General features: G+C 37.5%; 1 protein-coding gene across 1 annotated transcript; it reads right to left on the bottom strand.

Moving 5' to 3' along the window:
- Positions 1-768: 768 nt before the first annotated feature.
- GABRA6 (gamma-aminobutyric acid type A receptor subunit alpha6) lies at positions 769-24,864 on the bottom strand. The gene is made up of 11 exons (XM_054217232.1): positions 24,827-24,864; positions 24,331-24,449; positions 23,949-24,016; positions 22,459-22,679; positions 22,271-22,353; positions 21,557-21,700; positions 20,971-21,123; positions 20,738-20,890; positions 16,269-16,528; positions 5,374-5,637; positions 769-819 (listed from the first exon to the last, which is right to left on the bottom strand). Exons 1-11 carry the CDS (start codon positions 24,862-24,864, stop codon positions 769-771), a joined length of 1,554 nt encoding a protein of 517 aa, XP_054073207.1.
- Between the last annotated feature and the right edge of the window lie 342 nt (positions 24,865-25,206).

The following is a 25,206-nucleotide window of genomic DNA, read 5'->3' as shown; positions in this document are numbered from 1 at the left end:
ATTTAGCTTGATGGGTGGCTATTGAGCTTTAGACCTTGAAAATTCCCTGACACATCAGTCCTGCATTTCTAGATGCTTGTTATTAGTCTGGTTCTACTTCCATGGTCGCTCTCACCTAAAAAAGTTACAGTATCATAGCTAACCATCTAAAGTACATCTAAACAACAGTTTCTATTTCCTTTTTTCTTATATCTTGTCCTTTGTAAGTATTATCTCAAACTAAAGGAGATGAAAATCAGAATTCATTTATCTTTTCTACAAAAGGGTGATGAAAACATGATGAGATTGCAGCTCCCTTTGATGGGATTTCTTAACATTATTTTGGGTCAATTTCAGGTGCTGCAAATCAGTGCAGCTCCTAACCTTTCAGTGAAATCATGCCAAGTTATACCAGTTCAGAATCAGGCTTATTTTAGCAATGCTCATTGTATTTTAAAAATATAATCCTGTTATTGACGTTTTATATCTTGTAAACATTCAATTGTTTATAACAGCATTAGAACAAATACACATTCATTTCTTTGACAACGGAACAAAATAATTTAACAACTTTTATAGTAAAATTAATGTAAGAAATATTAAGAAAATATTGTTAGAACCCTGTGCAATTTCTATCTTTTTGATTTGTCCACAGTTTGTTTCCAGGTGATGTCCAATATAAATATTCCCTGTTTGAAAATTGAGAGCACCTGCGGATAGATAAATCCTTTGAAGTCCCTTCAACCCCACACGACCTTCAGTGATTTCTTTCAAACCTTGAGCTGTTCTTCAGTTGGACTGATGGTCATTTCGAAGATGCATTGCAGTAGGTTCAAAAAACTGGAAGAAAAGTTTAAAGAGAAGTTTAAACTAAGGGTTGTTAACAACAAAGTTAACCAGCAAAACCACCTGATTTCTACCTGTCTCAGCAGACTTAAAACAGAACTGCATTACAAGGGAGAATCTTAGAATTTGATGTTTATTACCTGGATCACCAAAGGTCAATTGTAAGTATGTATGGCAACGACTGTTTTCTCCTGAACTTTATTTTCACAGTGTTTAAATGGAAACATGATGTAACAATATGCAGTGAAAGCTTTATGAGTATTAACATACTGAAGCTAAATACTTTTCTGGTTCTTGTTTCTTCCCACTTGACCCATGCATCATTAGCATCTCATCTTCTCTTTCAACCTGTTATGTAACTCTTTGTTTTGGCCATCGTCCTATGTTCTCTGCGTCCAAATAATATCCAGGACTCAGCACATTTAGCACATTCAGTGACTTTGTACTTTCCTCTGTTCCCAAACATAAAAGCTGGCCTCTGCTTGGTTTTCTGCAGTTCATCATCAAAACTTTAACATAATATTCCTTCTTTAGTCTTGATTCACTCCATCATTCCATGTTTCGTTACATGAAAAAATGTAATATAACGTTATATATAAAAATTAAGACAGGTTACTTTAGAAAGACGTGTAAGGAGATGCGAGAACAGTGAACGATACGCAAAGGTAGACTGAGTATTTGTATTCTTCTCATTAAAAGGGCAGTCTGCATTCTAAATTAAGCAAATTTTAAATTAAACTAAGCACCCAATTCACCTACCAAAGTCAGTCATAAATTGGTATCCAGCTCAAGGAGTTAGCAAGATTTAAAACCAAAAACAAAGCCAAAAAATTCTGTATGACTTCTCGTTTGTCAGATAGGTTTGTTCTCCTTTTAAAGAATTTCTCTATTTGGCTTATCTAGACAAATGTCTATTGTTTGTTTAGAGCTTTTTATGGATGGCAGATATTAGAGTACTCTACAGAAGAATGCACCATAGAAACGTCCCTGTTCCATTTTGCATGTATAAATCATGGGGGATGTCACATTTTCAAACCTTCTATCTAAATTAATTACAAACTGACCTTATGTACTGAGGGAGTAAGTCCTCTTAGAGTAATTTTAATGCTTTATTTTTTTTCATATTGTAAATGGCACAGTAATATTGCTATAGTTAAGCATCTGTCAGCGTTACAGTTATAAAACATTTTGAGAGAAATATGGGCTTATCGTACAAATATCAGCATTTTCTGTGGTCTAAAAACTGGCATTATTATTTCAACTTGGGATTCTTTCATATACATATTTTCAAGTAACTCTTTTCTTCTACTTTTATCTTGTCCTTTGGTTATATTGGGTTCTAACAACAGGCCGTCTAGCAAAATGCAAGCAGAAAAATATATTAGCTTCACTTCTATACTTTTCCAATATAACTGTTGTCCTGCAATGCTGTTGCTACTCTACAATACAGACCAGTTTACATTGAAATATATTTTATGTATCAAGTGGATGACTGATACTGAATGTTTTCCCACTTGTTCCAATGAACCATTGAGAATAGAACCATTTATTTAAATATTAAGGCTAGAAGATATCCCCATTCACATATAAAAGCATTCAGTTGAAGCACTTAATTTCAGCCTGGAATTTTTTTTTTCATTTTTTTCATTCAGAGAATGCTACCATCTTGCTTAAAAATATAGCAAAAGATTAATTTTACAAGTAAAGTTTGCTTCTAAACTTCCTGGTTTCCTGAGCTGAACTTAATTCGGTATATATGGAAGTACAAATACTCTTGCTATCTGCCCAGTCCTGGCTGCTCTGAAAAAGAATATTCAAATGTTTAAAGGCATACATTTTATTGGAAACACCTTCTTCATTATACATACTTCCAAATCCTAAAATTTCTGTGTAATTAACATACTCTTAGTTTACATGTACAGTAAGACAGAGGGTCATTGACCTGAAGTCTTCCAAAAAGAAAACGTTTAAATGGAGGGGGAAGAATAAGGTACTCCAAGGAGCACTTTGAAAAGTACTCAAGCTCCAAGGTTCTTATAAATATTATCAGGTACAATACACAAGCATGACTTCTTCATTTCTGTAACATATGGCGCATTACGTAAGCCATAAGAAAACTGCATAGTAGTGTGCAGAAATACTACCAAACAGCTTAGGAATGCTGTTAGAATGATGTTCTGCACTCCAGACTACACTAATCAAAATCCTAGAAAGGTGCACTACAAGAACTTATGCACAGGAAATGTAGTTATTTCAATGAACTGATTTGATTTTTTTTTTCCATTTTGTTTTTTAAACAAGAGACAAATCAACTCAAAAAAGAAAAGCTAGTATACCTGAAATACTACACAAAATGCATTTTCTAAATGAAATTAAATTTTTTAACTGAGTAATACTGTACCAATACTTAATCTTATGGGCTTGAGCCTGTGATTGAGTTGAACTCGTCTTGAAGCGTGCCATGCTTTGTTCACCTAACTTTTGTGTCTTCTCTGCTTCAGTGGAAAGGCTTACATATTTTTAATGTATTTTTAAACAAACCCAATCCTATTTTTCCTTGAAAGTAACAACTGGTAAAGTGATACATTATATTGAATTAGAAACCTAGCAATGTATATCACAATCATTATTAGTTACAACTGAGTACACAAACAAGAAAATGTAATTTATGAAGTAGAGCTTGATCAACATTTTACGTAATTGTTTACATTCTTCATCATTCGAAACACCCCAGCTGTCAATACTGTTCTGTTTTCTAAATCTTGCTGCTGGATTTCTGCCATTCAATAAGGCTACTACAGAAACAATTTCTGAGTTTGTAAGCAGGTTTGTGGGCTTGCAAAAGCATAATTTTAAAACTATTTAGTCAGCACTATGCCCTAGACTTTAGAGTATTTAAAAAGCTTAGTGCTAATATAACTATTAATATACAAGGTTCAGTGTAAATATTTCATCACTACTGAAGGAAATGGCAACTATATTCCAAATATTTCTAGATCCAAAATGTGACTGGTTGAATGATATCACTGGAGTTATGGCAAGCTACACATGCTAAGGAACTGGCCTCTAAACAGAAGCTGTAATGATGATACATGAGCTTTTTTTGATACTTCCCTTCTCTGATTGAGATAAGCAATTTGCACACATACTCAATATTTTAATAGCAGGATCAGTAACTCTGGCACAAATGCTAAATTTAGCATTGGGCAGGTTTTGAGTGGCCAGGAGTTAGCAGCTGTGACCTCTTGAGAGAGACATCTGCAGAAACATTTGTAAGAGATAGTGCCTCCTGTCTTCCTGCCCTCCTGATTTCATACAAGCTGCTTGGCAGCACGCTCCATCTTTGAGAGACAGCATTTTCCAGATCATACTAGTAGCAAAAATCAGCAAAATTAGAGGCTAGTAGCCTCTGCTTTAAGCAGAGGCAAGATGCCACCAATCAGCTGATCGACACTGTCTTGGTACTTTGAACTGCAACATCTTTTGGCTGCCCATGAGATTTCCCTTGGCCTGCTCTACTACTAATCTAGGAAATAAAGGCACAATCTGCTCACCAGTCATACCAGATTGCCAGCCTCCGTTTTTATTGATGTGCATTCAGTACCATCTCAATACCATCATTATCTCTCTAGCTGTCCTAAATAAAGCTAAATGTACCAATCATATTGACTGCAATGGCTAGTGAGATTCAAAAACTCTACGGCAACAAGGCAATAGAATATATTTTTTTACCAAGGAAACAGACACCATTAGCTGTATTTAGGGAAAAGGGAAAAATTAGAGAATTAAAGCATTAAAAACTTAAAGTTTAATGACTGCTTGAAAATTATAAGGTAATAACTGACTGATTATTCTAGACATGCTCAATTTGCAAGGCGCACATCTCTTCTGGACCTCAAGGATATCTAAAGACATGATCACTCTCTAACTGATTAAAACAAACTTAAGCAAAGAACTCAGCAGCTTTATCTGCATAGAACAGTTGAACTATATGACGAGACAGTAAAAATCAGTGTTACAATGTATAAAAAAAGTGACTTGATTCACAGACTGTATACTGCAGTTGTCAACTATTCACACTATTGATAAATATATAGAATGAATAACAAACTTTTTTGGGGAGTCTGTTATTACCTCACTGAGAAAACCTTAGGAGATATTAGAGTTCTTATCTCCTATGCTGCATTGCTTCAACAGATAATTCTACCATTCCTTACTGCAGATAGGAAGATAAGAAATGGAAGATTTAAGATTAGTTTGTTTGCTGAGAATGGCATCATAGGTTGTCTTACACAATGTGTTCTGCTCAGTGCAACATGGCATAGAGATAAGTGTTTACATTTCTCATCTTCAGATAGCCTTCCTGCATTGTACTGAGTGCCACTACTACTGGAAGCAACAGCTGATTTTTTTAGAAAAGCTATTATCAGTAGTTTTTTTCAGAAAGGACTGATTAACTGGAGTTGCAAGAGTAAATGAACAATTAAAATAATAATAAATAAACATATTACATATTATAAGCAAATATTCAGAAATTCTACTACTCACTTCCATAGTGTCCTTTGAAAGATAAACGACCCAGTATACCAGGTTGAATCCTGCAAATGCCACTGGAAAGAGAATCCTAGAATACTGGTCTATTTTACTTGTGCCTCCGATAGGCGGTGGTGGTGGTGGCGGCGCTGGTGCCAGAACAGACACTGATTGACACTGGGATGCACTATTTGATATTATGCTGGTTTCAGGAGATTGATCTGCCTGAGATGTTGTGGAGTTTACTCGCTTCTTCAGGTTACAATTGGAGTCAGAATGCTGCAGAAGGAAAAAGAGAAAAAAAAAAAAAAAAAAGGTGATTTTTTGAATACAGAGTCTTAGGTTTTGTGATCAGCAGGCTTCTCTCCACCTTTCTACTCAACTTTCAGATTTTATTGCTGCTTCTCTGCTATAGAGCAACCTAAGGAAATCACAAACATACTGCAAATATAGAGGTACATTTGTGGCCTAGAGCTTTGCTGTAAAAACATAAAAGAATATGTTCTTTCCGTATTTTTAACATGGTAATAAATGGAATCTACAAGAGACAAAGAAAAGATGGAGGTAAAAGGAAAATAAAAGAAGGTAATAGTGTATCTAAATTGCAATATATTGGTATGACTGAAGTTTATGTAGATATGAATCAAGTTTAAATAAAATAGCACATATGGGCTGTCTCAAGTGCAGACTTCACTGTGTGAGCCCATTGAGGAGTTTTGGTAAACTCTCACTGAACGTAGTCAAGCTGTCACACTGTTATTAGTCCCCAAACTAGCTGCCGATGAACTAAAACACTGCTGCACAAAAGGAAATGGACTAACTTTACAGGTGCTGAAGACACAAATCCTAAATTGTCCTGTAGTTTTTTCAGACTGAAATTTGTTTCAGATATATCTCATGATTCCCACAGCAGTTTCATGCATATAATTGAAGACAAATACTCATCCTAACTGTAATGGGACTACTTTTATTTTCATTTATGGTAAAATTAAACCAAATTATTCCTATATTTTGTGCAATATTCATAGCCAGGTCCAATTACTCTTTAGAAAGTGGTATGAAAACTTTTAAAAAATTTAGCCAGACCACCGGAATGTTAAGTTTTACCTCTTAGTTGCTAGGCTGACATATTATTCATTATGTACACCTGTTTTATTTGTGGCCAAATCACCATTTTTTACTAGAAGTAAAAGATTTCTTCCTTACAGAAATGGCTTAGGAATAGAATCTACCACAGGCTCCAAGCCTGCTATAATGGATATCAGTTACCCACTTTCACAGTAGTATCATATGCGAGGAAACTTTCAAAAATTTCTTTGCTGCTACTGCCACTACCCAGGACTACCATTAGTAATGCAAATGCATGGCAGCAGGCACAAGCTTCGTCTGATGGCTGGGAAAATACAGAAGAATGCTAGAGTGTCAAGTTGTTTTTTATTGTTTTGATACGAAGTGCTCAAGTTTTCTGTTAATAGGGAGCAATAGAAATACCATAGACTCTAACAAGCAATGCTAACATGCAACGCTTTAGTTGAGCTTGAATCTAAAGCTTCATGAATAAGGGAGTGCAAAACTTCCAGGTTATTGATGACAAATATTGTGCAGCAAAATTGCACAACATGTGCAGCTATTCTTGGGTTTGAAATAGCAGCTTTTTTGGTCAGCAGAACTACATGACTGAAACTAATGAGGGAAGTCTTAGACAATGTAAATAACTTACAATACAACTGCATATATGTACTGTAAAATGGAATCATAACATTTGAATAGTTTTAAGGTAGCAAAATTCTATTAGATATGTAATTTCCAAATTAATTCCGTAGGAGTGATTTAGTGGTAATCATTCAATTAAATGTAGCCCATTGTCAGCATTTTTGGGATTTAACTTGCAGGATTTCTATGCATGGAAAAAGATTTTAGTCAATCGCATAAATGAATGTGTTAAAAGGAAAATAAGTATTTTTGGAAATACATTGCCTATACTTGTACTTGGGCCATAATTTCTAGATAAAAGGCTAGCCTAACACACCTGGTATCTCATGTATGACTTAAAATAGAGTTATAACAGGAATTAGCCTTTTAACAGTCAGTATCAGAACAAGTGACATTGCTACAATGTCACCTGCATGATGCTCATGGATGAATGGACTGGTATCTAACTGAAATTAGGGAGAGACAGATTCCTCACAATTGATTTTAGTCTAAGTAAAAGGAGGAGAGAACAACATCCTATTTGCAAAAAAAAAAAAAAAAAAAAAAAAAAAAAAAAAAGTGCTCTTTCTGTATATATCTCTTTCACCTATTAATTTTTTCTTCCCCCACATCCCATCAACACTTCCCAATACTTCCAACTTGCCATATCCCTCCTTATTTCACTTTGCTATTTACACATTAAATGATTAGTATCATGATTTGGATGGATCTTAAATGGCATTCATATTCTGGGGCTGTGCCTATCTGTAATGCAGACCTTTGTTTTTGCATTTTCTAGTAACACAGCAAGCAACAGACAGATTTAAATGGAGGATGATCTACAGATGTTTCTCAGAAAGAGGGCAAGGGACATGGATCCATGTCCACTTGCACTAATCATAAAAATAATAATAATCCTACTCTATAAACAGACTGACTGACAAGAGCCTGGGCTACTGCTTTCATTCAAGTTGCTATTCCATTTTGTTTGTGTGCTCTGCTTTGAACTGAATTGTAGAAGCTATAAGGTAGCTTGTTTTTTGCTTTACTGCAAGGTTGCTTGACCTGTTGTGCAGAATGAGTGGTTCCTAAAAATGTAAGTGTTAAGATGAATCTTGGCCCTTTTTATGTGCAATATTCTGGTATAAGGTGGGTCAAATTCTGCTCTGGATCATTCAAGCATGAATTGGGAGTTATTGTACTGAGGTGATAGAGTTAATGGCAGGCAGAACAGATGTAGCTTATGGTCTCCGGATGACATTCCATACTGAATGTATTTAGAATGTAGAGGTAGTAAATAATCGTGATCATCTGAACAGGCACTTGGAAAAGTGTAATCCTGGTCATTATTTTATTTAGAATATTTATTAAAGCTCGTTCCTATAGAAGGAGGATTGCTACAGAAGCAGGATTATCTCTTCAATTTCATCTCACCTTGGAGAAGGGAAGATCTGGAGTCAGTGTGTATCCTCAGAACTTGGGAACTGCACTAACTAACTTGATTATGCTCCCACTTTGGGGCCAGTTTAGGTCAATTTCTATCAATGGAGTAATATTAATAACTTCTCATTACCTAAAATAGCCTATTCCAATATTCAGGAAGGACCAGTGCATTTTACTGTCTCAGTAAAGCCACAGTTTTTTGTCATGCTCTTCACATGCTGAGGAGATAGTTTAGAGTTGATATAAATCATTCAGAAAGTCCCTGAGTAGTTCTTTTTACTCTCTTTATCACCCTCATTTGCCCATCCAGCAAGTCAGGGTCAAGTGTGTTTTCTTGTATACCACTACCCGGGATACAGCTTACCTACAATGACATCATGAAACTTTAGCATAACACAGAGAGAAAACAGGAATGAATAGCCTGTTTTGCGTAGTTCACACAGCCAATCACTCAAACAGTAAGGTCTCTTTTACAGCTACCAAGAGCAACAACAGGAAGCCTGAGGCATGGCACACTGTGTCATAATGAAAGAATGAATTTTGTTAAGTTACTGAATCCTGATTCAGAAGAGTACTCTTGCGCTCATGTGGAATTTAGTCCCATAAGGCAATTAAACTTGTCACTATGTACGACTACCCAGTGACACAGAACAGATTGCAAGATCGCTGTTTAATGTGAGATACCATAAAGCTGGAGTAGACTAAGACTGGTATGTATATAGCCTGGTAATATAGTCTGGCTTCTGTTAATCTTTTGCAGCTCAGCTATCTGATCCCTTAGAAAGCTCACAAAGCAGCCTCATCTTGTCTATAAAGGTGCTGCTCCTTCACAGCTCTCATCAATATCACTAGAATTTGCTTATGCTTAGAATATTTCAGGAGGCTCTGAATGCACTTTGTTCCTATGTTTCTTTTCTTCAAGAGATTTCTGTAATTCCTATTTGTAAAATTCTCTACTGTTCCTTTGTACTGAAAATACATATTCTTACTATCAGTTTAGTTTATGACCTAGCAGTAACATGAGAATCTTATGTATACACTCAGACACTGGCTAACTTTAAACAAATTAACATCAGTATGTCCTTACGTACTTCTCTCTTACTCGCTTACGTCTGTCTTTCCTGCGGGCAATGCAGTAAAAAGAGGTTTGTGAGAATAAACTCTAAAAGTTTAGACAAAAAAAATGTGTTTTTCCTCCTTTTCTTTATCATTTATTGGATTAAGGATATTGAACTTTGCTGACATCACAAAACACACAAAAAAACCCCCAGAAACAAACAAAACCCTAAGACCAAACCTCAATGTTTGTACAAGGCAGAATGCTAAGTTAAATATATAACATTCTTTTTCCCTGCCCATCTCATTAGTAGATACAGTTTGAGTAATTCCAACCATTCATATTATACACATAAAATCACATGCTAGTGACTTAACTCCCAAACAGGGAGTTAAGCATCGTTTAGCCCCTACATTCAACAGTGTGATCTGTAAAAACTCTGCTTAGCTACTGAACAATCCATATGCAGCACCTTGCAGCAGGAAAGTTCACCACATTATGTAAGAGCTCCTTCTGGGCATGCACTAAGATACCTCAATCTTTACAGTCCTGTGCAGTTTAAGTATCCATCTCATGCCAGAGATTGATTATAACCTATAATTTAGACATTTCTTTGCATATCTCATATGTGGCATCTGATTCAAACAATGTGTATTGCAAACATCTATAAACAGTGTTCTGCATAATTAAAAGCTGAATATAGCTTAGAAGTCATCAGCAGTCCTAGCTTTAGGCATCTCTTTAGAAATTCTAAATTTAGTTTCCTAGAAGTATTATGAGGAATAGCGTGCAAATTTGTTTTCTTCAGGCTTTACCCTAGTGAAAGGGTTAAATCACTTAGGTTAAGTTACTCACTTGGAGCATGGGAAAGCCATGTTCAGATTCTTTCTTAGCCCTTGGGGATTGAAATTCACCTCTCAAAATACAGCCTAACCATCAGGTGAACGTGGTTAGGGGGAGAGGGTTTTGCTTTATTACCTCAAAGCTGGTTTACTTTGCATGGAAAATCTGAAGAGCCATTCGAGGCAGAAAGCATACCTTTGAAAAATATACCATACCCATTGTATTAAAACTGCTGTCATATGAAACAAATAAGCACGAAGGAGAACAGAGACTGGAACCCTACTCATTCTTTTTCCAATGGGAATGTACTGTGGTAGAGTCTCTTCCTAACATTTATATGTAGCATATCAGAAAAATCACATAATTAGCAGAAAGCCCCTGTCAAAATACATGTTTATGTTAAATGGATTTAAATGTTCAAAGTCACATTTGGCTCTTAAATTTATCAGTGTCAGTCCAGAACAATCCTTGTCTCTTTAACTTTGCTAAATTTCTGCAGCGTATAGAAACTACTTCTTTGAGTGTTTAAGTGAGACAGAATTATACAAACAGCAGTAGAGAGTTTTGTTTGGGTGTTTTTCTATAATTTAACTAACTTCATTTTGTTCTCGCTGCCCCCCTGCAAAAAAGGTACTGGGATTAGACTTCAATGTTGAACAAAAAAATGTCTAAATCCAGTTCATCTTGAATTTTTCTATTTTGGTGTATATCAGCTACTTCTAAACCTTCCTTAGTGCCCTGCATTGGCTTTGTCAATCAGACAAATATTTATCTCAGGCGGAACCAAATAATTGGCATCTGCTTTCCTTCTTGGAATGATGAAAAGTTAATATAATTGAAAGTTGTTGTTTGTTTTTAATAGTCTACTTGATAATCTGCAATTGTGGAGGAACAGGAAGGTCTCCCTAATTTGACTGAAAGCGCCATGTTCTCAGTCAAGACTTTAATATATATATAGCTGTTGCTACGATGATCTCATAAAGGGTTGTTGATAATCCAAATAGAAGTGCTCTCCTTTCAGTTACACTAGGATATTCATTAAACATACTCAATATATTCTGACGTAATCATGGAAAACTAAATCCTCTGTACTGAAGTGCCATACGGCTTCTCTGCAGTTGGGCAGGGTTGTTAAAGAGAATGAGAATCCTTTTCTGCCCAAGCTTTCTTATTTTGAAACACAGGGACAGGGCTATTAGTAGGGAGAAGGAAGCTCTCCCAGCAGTATTTCACTGCTCTGTGCCGTTTTCTGTTAAAACAACAGGTCTTTTAGAATATAACTGTAATCAAGCTACCACCCCGTCACCATCTTTTGTCTTTTACATGTAGTCTCACGTATGGAAAGCATGACTTTTGATCCACGGTGTATACTTCCTGACCATCTCGCACAGCATTACTTCAAAATGGTGCACACCAGACAGTACCACCAATTCCCCTTCCCCTACAACTTCTAGTATTGGGATATTCCTGGATTAAGGAAACCATAATGATGAAATAATACGATTAATATAGAAAATACATATTTGAAATGGATTAAAAAGCTAAATGCCATAATGTTTTTTATGTATATATAATGTTTGGTTTTGTACATGCTAGAACAAGCTTCGTCACCGCATGAATAAAAACAGGTTTCTGTCAGGGTCCAGATGACTACTCAGCTTGTTGCCATCGTATTTTGGAGTGGAACACCCATAGTTTTGTATTTCACACAGGGATTGCCTGCAGCTGACAGAGAGAGCAAGCCAAATTCTGCTCTCAGTTAACTGAGGTAAAGAGTGGCTTTCCTGGAACCAGAACAGGCGTGCTGGGCTGTGATCAGTTAACTGACAATGTAGTCGGACCACTGTCTCTCTTACTGAAACCACTGCAGTCCAATGACTTGAGCAGAGTTCCTCCTACTTTCATTAGTACAGTAGAGCAGAATTTGGTTTTCTGACATCTTTCTTTTCTGAGTGTACAGGTTTTATGGCTATAATATAAAAACCCATGAGAAAAAGTTTTGTTCATTTGCATAAAGAAAGATTTTGAATAAAGAAAGATTTTTAATAAAATTAACTGGACTTAAGAGGAAGGAAGCTTTTTGATATTATTTTTGAAAGATTTTTGATTTTTTTTTCAGGAAACAGCTAATTTGGAATTTAAAAAACACTGAATATATTGTGTAAATACATTTATCTTGATGGTAGGCCCTCAGTCAAGCAGAAAAAGCTTCTAACTGGCTGTTTTATAACTCCTTTGAATTTTCATTAATACCCAAACTGTCTCCCTGAGCTTCTCTTATGCAAAGCAGGAGAATAGGTCTGTCATACAGAAAGTACTAGTTCAGACAGCCTAAGGTTATTCCTACCACAGTGTTCTTTAGTCACTCTTCAGATAATTTAAGGTAATAGATTATTAAAAACATATCGTCTATGTTGTTACTCCTAATGTTGCTACTGGTAGGAGAATTCCATTGGCAGTTGTATAGACATGAAAATTTTCAAGTTAAGTACATCTCACTTTTTCACTTTTGTTTTTATAAATGGACTCCCCCAAATTAAATAAACCTTTACAATCTTCAGAAATTTTCTCAATGTAAAAATACAATCTGATTTCTATAAATGCAGAAGACAGTAGGCATTTTTAACATACTGTCCACTACTCTTCATCCTATACCTGCCCTTTCATATAGCTAAAATTCTGACAACTTTCATGCACTTAAAAATCACAAATAAAAATACCAGCATTACAAGTGGATGAAAAACTTTACTATCCAATCAAAAGAGCAAAAAGAAAAATCTGGAAGGAAAAGTGATGAAAGAATTTAGAGGCAAACAAATGGAACAAGTTGGGGTGTAAGGGGCAACAAAAGGGAAATCAGGTCCTCAGAAACAGCTCCTAAAGCTACAATAAGAAAGAAACTGTATTATGCTTATTTAAACATAACTGCTGTAAGACCAGTAATGTAGCTATAGAAGTACAAAACTCAGTAGAGGATGATAATCCTGAGGAAATGGTCGCATACTCACACAATCAGCCTGTGCTAACTACACTGCTGGCATTCAAATTAGCTAGTTCAGGTCTGTTTCAGCTGAAATTAGATCACTGGCTGCAGTACATCCATCTATGTGACAACATACAAAAGTTCTTTCCCCCTTACCTTCACTACACAAAAAAAGAAAGAAAAGAAAAAAGAAAAAAGAAGTTTCTTAAAAATCTGCTATCTTAGAATTAATTCTTTTTTCCCAGCATGCCCTTCTGGAATGGGACCTTTTAAATCCATCAGTTAATTCTTCTAGAAGCCATTTTGACTACATCATCTTTTCTTCAGTTGTTAGTAACCTTCATTTTTATGATCTCATTGATTTTGCTTTTCTATTACTGCAGATATGGGTTCTCACAGAGAACTGGTCCTGTGAGAAAAAAGTGCTGGACTTACAAGGCTTGAAAATTACTGTCTTGGATAATACGAGCTTTGAGCAAGATCAGGACTGTAGAATTTTGTGGACACTTTGGGCTGTTTTAGAGGCTGAGTTTACCTTGGGACCTTGATGTTACGGGTTTTACTACTCTTCTAAATCTGTGTGTTGTTAGCTAGTTGTAAATAGCTTTCTTGACAAAATGGTTGCAGTGTGCTTCTTGAATGTTTATTTTATTCCTAGATGCTTATTTTTTGCTTGTTTTTATTTGGAAAAGCTAACAAGTAAGTATTTACAAAATCAGGAAGGTGTGTCTTTAGTTTGTCTCTGTGCTTGTTTGTTGCTGAAGCCCTTGATAAGAGACTTGAAGTCTTTGCAATTTCTTTTTTGTTTAATAATTCGTTCAACAGCAATTTTGTAGTTTGTGCTTAGCTTGGTCTGCAGTGATACACAGACCATGTAAAACACCCACCAGTACTGGAGAACCCACAATCCTCATGTTCTAGTATATCTGGGCACATGCAGAGGGTTATTTTTTGAATCAGTTGTCTTCTAGAGATTGGGGGTGGCGGTGGCTTTGTAGCATCTGCTGTGGATTCACCAGTAGAAGCATGTGCAGAGTAGGCCAAACTGTTTTCATATCACTCAGCAGGGGCTTCAGTTAAAATTAGTAGCTGGTTGGGGTTTTTTTCTTCTTGGAAACCTCCCTATGATTAACTCAAACTTGAATAAGGAAGTGTGTGCAGGAAAGATCAGAGCTGTTTTTCCTCTTTGTTATATAGCAGTTATCAATATTTTCCTCATGCTACATAAAGCCAAGTGATCTCTCTAACTTTTTTTCTGATAGCTTGCCCTCAAAAAAAGTCAGCAAAAGAATAAAAATGAAGCTTTAGTACATTTTAAAGTTCCTTCAGTCTTAAAAGTATTTTTCTTATTTTGCAGTATTTTACTGTTGCAATGTTCTGCTTATTCAGTCCGGAGTACTTCTCAGTCAAATATCATGATATTGGGGAGGGGGAAGTATGTCCTAAATATTGGCAAATGCATACTCTCTTTTCCTCTCATTGTTTTTTGTAAGGTTTAAATATAATTATAAAAGTTTACTAGTTAAAATAAATGCAGATATGAGCATTGCAGATATTGCCAAATCTAAATCAGCGTTTCTGCTATCACTTCAAAATCAGTGCAAGATTCAGTGAACGTTTGCTTCCAAGCTCCACTTAAATTTTTTGGACTTCCTTTTGTATTTTCTTTATATAACTGTGGTTTTAAAAACCAAACAAAAAAGCTGTGGTTCTGAGTTAAAATGTATAAAGATTTGCTTCTTTTTGCATTTACATATTTAGTGAAAATAAAATGCAATTCTTTATTTTACTATATCTTATAATGTCTTCTTTTTTTTCAATATTTAATGAAATTGTAAGCAAAATACAATATGGCTTACAAGCACAATGCTTCCAAGTCGAAGAACATTTATTGATTAGCTCCAATGAGGACTAGTAGCAAGATCACAGAATCACAGATGCTGTGGAGCTTTGGTTTTGCCAATATTGGACCTTATCAATTATGAATTTAATGATTTGAATGTACCTAAATGTTATAACTTTAACTGCTCTTTATAAGTAAATGTAGAAAAATTACTATATGGTGGGTAAGGTGTTGCCCTGATACTTAATAGCTTTTAGATTGACTTTGTTATTCAACTACAAACTAAAAGGTTTTGCAGAAGGTCATTCAAATTCTGTTATTTCTCTCAAAATGGGAAATGTGGCGGTAGTAAAACTGATTTTTAGAACAGGAGCGCTATAGATGTAAATACATTAACATATGTTGTGAGACAGCATTCACTACTTAGCCTGAGATGTAAGGAATAATACTTACAAGCAATTCTGACATACTTTTTTTGATACTAGAAAGCCTTCCTGTCTTTTGCATGTACTAAAATCTATCTTAATCTTTACATTTATGTTTTCTCCTCAAGCTTCCACCAACACAGATTTTTATGAAAGTAACAGATGCCAAATTTATGTAAAGGCTAATTCCTCTTCTTCCAGATGACCCACTTATGGTATGCACCAGTGTACTACACTGATCCCATAATCATCTGGCCATGCACATGTTCATTCCATTGTATAGCGTCCTACAAATTCTGCACTTTCTGAGAGAACCGCAGCTGCCTGACCACACTGCCTACAGCGTTGCTCAAGAGAAGTATTATGGATTACAATCTAATGGCTTTCCTTAAATATCTTACCAAATAAACATCTTTCTAGTAAATCATATCTCAAATATAAATGAACAGTATGAATAAACGAAGTCTTTTCAGTTTCTGAAATAAGAGCAATGTCGTTGATAAATAGACATGATCTAGTTACATAATCTGTTTCAGGTTAAGATCACTTTAATATTGTTTCGCATTCACTACTTCAGCTGCCTCTTCCTATATGATGCTTATTATCAGAAAAGCAAGCAATTACCGAGACAATCTCGTCCTCTGCCGGTACAGTTGCTGCTGATAGTGCTGCTGCCAGTGCTGCTGCCCTGGCTGCCTTCCTCATTGCTCTCTGAGTCTGAAGATTGGTAAAGTAGTTGACAGCTGCAAACTCAATAAGTGCAGAGAAGACAAAGGCAAAGCACACAGCTATGAACCAATCCATGGCAGTAGCATAGGACACCTTGGGCAAAGAATGGCGTGCGCTGATGCTTAATGTCGTCATTGTTAGAACTGTAGTGATTCCTTGAAAATAAGAAAAAGAAAATGGGGGCATTAGAATTTTCCTTCAACCCTGCTACTCTTAAATTCATATATATTAAAAAAACCCAAACAACTCCTCTTTATTTTTAGCTGTGTACCAGCTAACCAACAAGACTGCTAAGTATTTTGTATTCTTAAGTAATTCATGTATATTGGCTTCAGCATCTAAAAGCTCTGAACAAACTTCCTTAATACATTGATCAAACTGAAAGTTAACTACATACTACATGGTGCAGCTTCTTAGAACTGTGATAAATGTGGGTATAATAAAATTCAGGCTCAAACTATGAAATACGCTTTATTTGAGGGGTTAGTAAGCAGAACATTTGGCAGAAATCTAGATTAACATACTGTCATTTCCCAACAGTGATCCTCTCTCCTGTTTTTGCACAAAACCGATCATGGCTTACAGAACCCTCAACAAATTAATCTAATTCTTCATTAAAATCACTGGTAGGCTATGATCCAAATATTTCTACTAATAAGTAAGTTTGGACCTCTGTGCAGTTGTCTTTAATCACTGAATACATTCTTTAAGATTCACTAACAGTATCTTGATTTGAAAGCACCCATAGTTACAAATATGAAGGACAGAAAAGCTACTTCTCTAGAGCTGCTTATCTGTTTTCATACAACAAATCTGGTGATGTAGCTCATGGGCCCCATAGTGTTCTTCACGTGAACTCATGAATTTATTCTTTCTGTTTTAGATTGTACAACATTAATAATGTAGGAAATATACTTACTTCCCACTGCTGCCTGATACAAGCAAAAAGTGCAAGAGCAAACTCATTCATTAACATATAAGCCTCTGTGACTCATGTTTACTTGTAATTACGCCTGCTAGAATGTGAAAACCACAGGTATTTAAAGACAGTAAGGTGGAGAATACCCTCTTCTGGTCTTTTCTGCAGTTGGGAAAGGGTAGGTGGGAAAGTAAAAGATGTTATAATGTCATGTCGTGATGATGAATCAGTATGCTATGAATGATGCTCAGTGGAAAGGATGCAGTGTCATTGTATACTGCAGCATCAAGACAGGGTGACTTGATTATTTTCAGGTTTTTTGCAACTCTTTCACATGATGTAGCTTGCCAGCTGTCTAAGGTTAACTACATCCCAATGTCATTACTCAAAATGTTTTAATGAAATGCGAATAGGAGATGGTATAAAAATATGTAGGATCACTACTTCTCCCAAATCTGCCAGACTCATTTTATAATATGAATACAAGTATGCTGAGATATATTTCAATTTCAAAGGTCCAGAATGAACTTTTCAATATGATGTGTGATTAGATTAGAATCTGTCCATGTGCTAGTTAGTAATAAAAATGATATATTCTGTGTCTGAATAAAAACTTACTGCAGCAGGAATTTAAACTTAGGAATAGGAAGTCCTATTCTGTTACAGATATAGATAAGACTTCTCTCAATGTGGACGGAATATTGATGAAATGCTCTGCACTGTGGAAAACTGCTTTATCAAACTGAATGCCAAATTACAGTTGGTAAACTGTGTAACTGATGACTGTTTACCCTTGTCTTTTCACTTTGTACACTTCTTGGTAAGTTTTGAAGAATCTGTTACATAATGCAAATACTGAAATATGTTATCCTCTCTTATTAAAAATGAAACAAAAATAAAAGCCAAACACCTTTCCCTGTCTGAGTCTTTATTGTAACTAAAGTTTAATGACTAGGTATTAATTTAAAATTCCCAGGGTGACCTGCTAGGAACGTAGAAGCTGACTACTATCCTTCTGCAAAATAACAGATGAACTTTTTTCCAGGAATTAAAAAGATTAGATAAAGGCACATAAAAATGTGAAATAATAGCTATTGCTGTATAGATTCAGAGCATACTTAAAATTAGGCCTCCAGTAACCATGTTTCTTACTCTAAGTAATTTCTGGTAATATTCTGATAATAAGTTCATAAAACTTCACATGTATACACATATATGTATATGCATAGCTATATACATAGCTCCACATAAAATAAGGAATTTCATACTAGCCATCTGCTGTTCTTTCCAATGGCAGAATTATAAAGAATGCCAGAGTGCATCTTCAAGTATTTCTGTCTTCCATTTTTCACGTTTGGGTCTGTAGAGAGTAGGTGCTTTTGACCATTAATTTATCTTTGCAAAATGTTGAGAGTATTTATTGTAATATTACCTGCAAAGTATAACTGGCATCCATTTAGCAGGTAGAGTCGCTAAATGAATTTGTTCTGAGAAACTGGTTTGGGCACACTATTGTTATTCTTCTACTATTAATTTCTTTTCACTCAAACTTATAGTTTAGGAACTTAGAAGTAAAAATGAAAATTTATAGTTCAAGTATTTGCAATATGCTGCAGAAAAGAGACTTACTTCTCCATTTTAAACCTTTTCTTTTTTACTGGGGCCTGAAAGTCTTTTTTGTCATAAGGAATTTGCCCTCTTTTCGTTAGATAAAGGTATTCAGAATCTGTGGGATTTTGAATTAGTAAGGACTAAAATTCAGACTGTGCCTGGGAGAAATAAGAGTGGAATAAGGATTGAAACATTCTTTTAAAATGCCAACGTGACTAATTTTCCACAATATTGAAAAAGGTGTCTATTTTACAATTCTCTTAAAATATTTTCTGTTTCTAATTCTATATTTACTCTTCAGTATGACATCTAAGAGTTGTCATTCCAGGGTTGGGGTCTCTATGTAATTATTACTGAATCAGCTAAAGACTCATTTGCACATTGCTTCAAGCATATAGAATTGACTTCCACTGCCCACTAGGTAGCAATTATATTTAGTCAAAATGTAGAGGATGTAACTGTATAGTCCAGAGATGCAAAACAAAGCCAAATCAGGTAGTTTAATTTGTGTACAAACCTCCTATCTATATTTTATTCTTCAGTTGCAAAAAACATCGTTGAAAATCTATTGCCTGATATTTTAATATTTTTGAGTACTTAAAGAAATCCTTATTATCAGAAAATAAGACTTGTAAGTGCTTAATGATGCCAAACTGTATCCCAGCTCCCAGTTGGGGATTTCAAGAACAAAACTGTTGATCTTCCTTCAAGAGGCACCTGAGGAAGTTGTGTTCACTTAGCATTCCTAAAAGTTTGCAATGCTTTTATGAATACCATTCCATGCAGGTAGGAAATGCCAATTGACTGAAATCAAACTATACAAATTCTGTAGCCTGCTAACTACAAATATAGACTCATTTTGAATTATGAGATTTGCATCATTTATGCTTAGGGAACATATAGCTGCCTTCTTTTTACTGAAGACAAGTCTCACAAAGGGAATTTTTTGTACCCAACTACTGGGTTTAGAGAAAATAGATAAGGTTGCAAAACGTGTATGCATGGGTAGTGGATTCATGAAGTTTTTGACAAGTTTTATTATTTTTCTTAATATTTTTATGATTGCTCTTCTAGAAACAATTCAGTCAGTGAAAGTTTACCCCTTAACAATGAGTGCAGTTTTCAGAGCTTATCAATACTGAAGTGGGGTGTGTGTGGCAGATTTAATAGCAGAGCACGCACTAAAAATTAAGGAGACAAAACTTCCGTCTTTTGGAGCAGCTTTGGGAGCATTGATTCAAACCACTGGAATGAAAAAAGGGCCTTGCCATGCAATATGGACCCACCTTTCACATTACGACTCCGACCTGTGCTAGAGACAGGATTTATCTCACCAACTTTATCCATCTAAAGTTCTTGCTAGTTGGTATCTAAACAACTAGCAGACAAGGGGAAGAGAGTACTTCAGAATGAGTGCTAGATAAGGCTAAGTGAGACCTTAGGTCAGATGAGATTAATTCCATCCCATGTGATTTATTTTTTTAAAACTTTTAACTGAGATTGGTTTAACAACAGACTAAATCAATAGAAAAATTCTTCTTTAAAAAATGGAGAGGTTGACTAATTTACTCTGAAATTGTCCATTCCTGCGTATGAAGAAATACTGAGGGGAAGAAAAACATCATGAACAAGTATGTATAACCAAACATTCTGAGTAAAGAATTATGACCCTCGTGGGCAGATTGAACATTATTTGATTTAATTTTAGGATTTACTTTTGTTCACTGAAACCTAGCTGTCTTTTCCAATTCCCACTGGATTACAGGTAGCTGTTTGATACAATGGATTCAATACAGTGAATGAAGTGAATGATAAAAGAACAAAACATTAATACCAGCCACGGTTCTTGCTGGAACAGATTCTTTGTTGATCCAAAACACAACTTGAGACAGGACTACGGTCATGATGCATGGAATGTATGTCTGAATGAGATAGTAGCCTATTTTCCTTTGAAGATGGAAATAGAGCAGCTGAAGTGAATATTCGCCTAAAACAAACAAGCAATGAAAGTAATGAATGAATGGTATATGTGATGCTGAGCTGTTCAATGACCTTAATGCAGCATACCAAAAACTGTTCTGGCTGGAACAGACTCCTTGTTAATCCAGAAAGACACCTGAGAAAGAATGACTGTCATAATGCATGGAGTATATATCTGTATCATGAAGTAGCCCATCTTCCTTTGCAAGTGGAAATAAACTGTCATGGTTACATATTCACCTGTTAAGAGACAAGTATGTCAGCATTATTTTGGCAACACATGAGTAAACATTATTGGCTTAAACCAAACGTACTATGTTCTGAGAAAAGTACTTACAGGCCTTCTAGTGCATAATAAAAATTATCTGATTAAAAAAAAGTTTAAGTGACCTTATGGAAACAGAAGAGAATAATATTCATTTTATGTATTGTTTCTACTGGGGAGGGGAGGCAGAGGTGATTTTTAAGAATCGCATGAAAAATTGCATGCTTAAAGTGACAGTATTGACAAGCTATCTTCTAAGAGACAATGGTTAGATTATTTCCAAGGATTTTAGTTTTTAAAATGGCAGAAGAGAATTAAACTAATCCCATTCTATATGGAAAAAAAACTGTAATTTATTTTCAAGATGTGTTTTATAATATCAGTAGTTCCCACATGGCCACATCTTACCTGTGTTAGATTTGATTGTTTCACTAGATACAGTTTGTCCTATGAGGTCATACTGCAGGAGACTGGAAGACTCTTGTGGAACTTCTACTGAATGCAGGGGTCCTTTTTTCCATGTATAAATTATTTCACTTTTTGGATAAGCATCTGAGTTCAAGAGGAAGAAATTACTATTATGTAATTTGTAAGCAACTGAAAAAATAAGTAGCATGATCCCGTTTGTGGCTCAAATACCCAGAGAAACACGCATCCTACTCCAGCAAGTTCTTAACCTCACTAATGACAAAATGCAAAAAATTCAACAGCAAGAGAACAGTTGAGGTGGGACCTGATAGGCACTAGCTTTTGTTTCTTGATTTGCTATAAAACACATACATTGATTACCACAGATTGACTAAATATTTTCATTTACCAAAACTAGAAGTAATAGAATAAATGTACCACAGATTTTATGACTTGTTGAAGGACCCACTTTGACTACTAGATGTGTAAGAATAATAAACAACAAAATAATGTGCTTCAACAGTCACCCTTCAGTGAATAAATCCATGTACTTATGAATGGTCTGAGTCTCAGACGAGAAAGTATTCTCATATGAAAAAATGTAATAAAACATTTCAATGTCATTAGTGTCCTAAGATCTCACTGCTGATCTTCTCACATACATGTAGACCAAATGTATTACTGTAAGAACCAGAAAGATACAGAAAAACTTACAGCTTCCAAACTTCAATGGACAAGCATGTCCATCCATTGGGAAGTTCACCAACCGCATAGGACAATCAGCATTAATCGTTAGTCTAGAATACATTATAGTAGATGACAATGAAAAAAATGGTATGCAGGAACACTGCTGAAAGAATCAAAAATAAAGGTCAACTAAAAGCAGAAGAATAGGCTCTCACCTCATTGTGTAAAGAATAGTTCCATTCTGCATAATTCTGAAAAGTTTGTTAGGAGTTGTCATATTATGAGCAATTGATTTTTTTCCATTTCTAAAAAATGTGTCTGGTGTCCAAATTTTACTGACCATTAAATTGTTCAATCTCAAAATTTCAGTTGGTCCACTAAACTTCAGCCTCTCATCAGTCCATGTCTGCCGAAAGAAGACATCCATTGTGTATTCCTATGGAAAATAAACAGGTGGGTGACTTACGTGTGAGGGCCAGCATTCCCAAGTTGCTGTGTATACAGTAACTCCATGAGAGAACCTAGCACACATGTCAATGGCATTTCATTTACTGCTTACACACTTAATCCTATTACCATTAAGTAGTTACTAAAAAAAAAAGTAGTCTCTGAAAAAATATCGTATTTTCTTATTATTTACAGAATAGTTACAAATTAATCAGCGAACAGATAATTTGATATGAGTAAGGAAAATTTTCCTTTCAGAGGTAATAATTTAATTCAAAGTGACTGAGGTCTAAGGAGGTACAATTGTCTAATTTAGTATCCTTTCAAAGTCCAAAAACAAACTATAAATGTTTAATTGCCAGGAACAAAAAGACATGCTCAGTGCCTCTTCTGCAGCTTACTTTGGATATTCATAAAGAAAGGACTGATGTGAGTCACATCTCAGTAGGATTATGCTGTCAAGTTAATCTAAGTTATTTTTCTTAAGGATTTTTAGTAATATTCTCACAAGCCTTCAGAAAGGAGTTCTCTACAGAAGTTGTTCAGGAAATGGAGCTAAAGCTTATTTGGAGGCAAATGTGTAAGAAGGGCAAGGTTATGCCTTCTCTTAGATTGACTGATGAAGAGAGGTGGAAAAATTTTGGTTCTGTCTTGGAGCCCACAGTTCCTTGTCTGCTACCTGGACTGCAGGCTCAGGTGAGCAGGTATTGGAGGAAGTGTACAAGAGCAAAACCAGCGATCAAAGTAAACTTCCAGAATGAGAGCAGCAACACCATCCTTACTCCAGTGGCTTAACATTTTCCTGGGGCTGCTACTGTAATTGGTGGAGTTCACTCAAGTCCGCAGCTGCCTGAAGTTGGGGGTGCCCAGCATGACAAGGGGCAGCTGTCTCAGAAATGGCACCATTCCCCTGGAGCTGCCCATTAGGTTGCCTACCGTGCAGCCTTCCTGCAAACCGATGTGTGGGGCCACAGATGCTTACAATCTTCTTGACGAGGTTAAAGAAGCATCTTTAACCTCCCCTCCGTGCCCCTACCAGAGACTAGCATTGCCCTTTGTGCCCAGCATCGGGCCTGGGCCACCCTGGCTGACTCTGCTGGGGAAATAGCTATATGCAGCTCCAGCCAAACTGCTCTGCTGGGCCCTACAGATTGTCAAAAAGATTAAGCCTCGTAATCTGCTTTAATGACGGTCAACTCAGATGCCACCGTAATGAATCCCGGGAAAGGAGAGCAGGGGCAGCAAGCGGGGCCCTTACCATCTCCACGTCGGACACCGGCCCAAAGCTGGTCACGTAGATGTCCGTTTTGACTTCTGTCACGGCTCCTGGGGAACAGGGAGACGAGCTGGGCGCGGAGCGGGCTCAGAGCCGGCGGGGCCCCTCGAGGCCGCCATGGGAGCACAGTACCGGGGCCGCCCCGCCAGAGCCGGCGGCTGGCGGGGCACAGGAAACATCCTTCCTTTGCCGCCCGCCTCTCGGGGGTCTCACCGCCTACCTCCTGCCGAGTCCGGGACAGGGCCCTGGTCTCCGCGCCCCTCGAGCCACCACCCCCTCCCCTCCACCGGCAGACTGAGAGCTCCCGCCCGCCCCGAGCCGCGCGCTCTCGGGCCCCCCGAGGGGACGGGAGTTTCCCCTCTACCTCCGACGCCCGGCCGGAGCCTGTTGTCGTAGCCGTCCAACAGCTTGTCGAGGATCCGAGTGATGTTTTCCGAAAAGAGGTCCGCCCCGTCGCCCGGGCCGCCCAGCGCCTTCTCTATGCTGCCAGGAGAGGCGAGTCGCGCCGTCAGCCCCCTCGCGCCGCTGTCCCCTCGCCTCAGCCCCCTCGCGCCGGCCTCGCGCCGCCGTCCCCTCGCCTCAGCCCCCCTGGCGCCGCCGTCCCCTCGCCTCAGCCCCCTCGCGCCGGCCTCGCGCCGCTGTCCCCTCGCCTCAGCCCCCTCGCGCCGGCCTCGCGCCGCCGTCCCCTCGCCTCAGCCTTCCCGCCAAACCGGCGCCTGAGGAGGAACCGGCCCCCGGGAGGAACAGAGGAGGGGAGAGGGCCCGGCTCCCCCTTGCCTGCTCCTCAGGGCTGCAGCGGGGCTGGAGGAAGCCTTTGGGTGTCGGTGGGACCGGTGCTATGGCGGGGAGAGCTCACTCACCTCACAGCGACGCACACCCAGGCGATAAGCAGAGCCATGCCTCACGTATGTGCGAGGACGCTCAGGTGCCCTCAGACCCGACAACTGGAGCGAGTGCCGGGGCTCATCCTTTCTTCCCCTCTTGGCCCGGAGCCCCGCCGGGTGAGGATATGGGAGAGTCCGGCGGGCTCACCCCCTTCCCCGTGGTCCTCGGCCGCCCTCTGCCTCGGGCGGGGAGGTGGGGGCTGTCTGTGGCCGTGCGCGTCCTTCAGATTCGCCACCGCCGTTCAGCCGCATCTGACTGTTCCAGGGGGGAATTAGGGTTTGAAGGGACGGTGCGCGGTCGTAGAGCAGTGACAATAATCGAATAAGGCATTAGGGGAGATTAAAAGGAAGAAATC

Source organism: Rissa tridactyla, chromosome 11, assembly GCF_028500815.1.
Source record: "Rissa tridactyla isolate bRisTri1 chromosome 11, bRisTri1.patW.cur.20221130, whole genome shotgun sequence".
Taxonomy (NCBI): domain Eukaryota; kingdom Metazoa; phylum Chordata; class Aves; order Charadriiformes; family Laridae; genus Rissa; species Rissa tridactyla.
Note: the sequence above shows the minus strand (reverse complement) of the source record. Positions and strands in the feature narration are given on the sequence as shown.

Excerpts from the sequence above, each read along its gene's own strand:
- GABRA6 (XM_054217232.1), bottom strand. The coding sequence starts at position 24,864 with ATGGCTCTGCTTATCGCCTGGGTGTGCGTCGCTGTGAG. Across the intron at positions 24,450-24,826 it reads TGGGTGTGCGTCGCTGTGAG|CATAGAGAAGGCGCTGGGCG; the intron begins GTGAGTGAGCTC and ends CTCTCCTGGCAG. Across the intron at positions 16,529-20,737 it reads TCCAGCAAGAACCGTGGCTG|GAATCACTACAGTTCTAACA; the intron begins GTATTAATGTTT and ends CTTATTTTCAAG.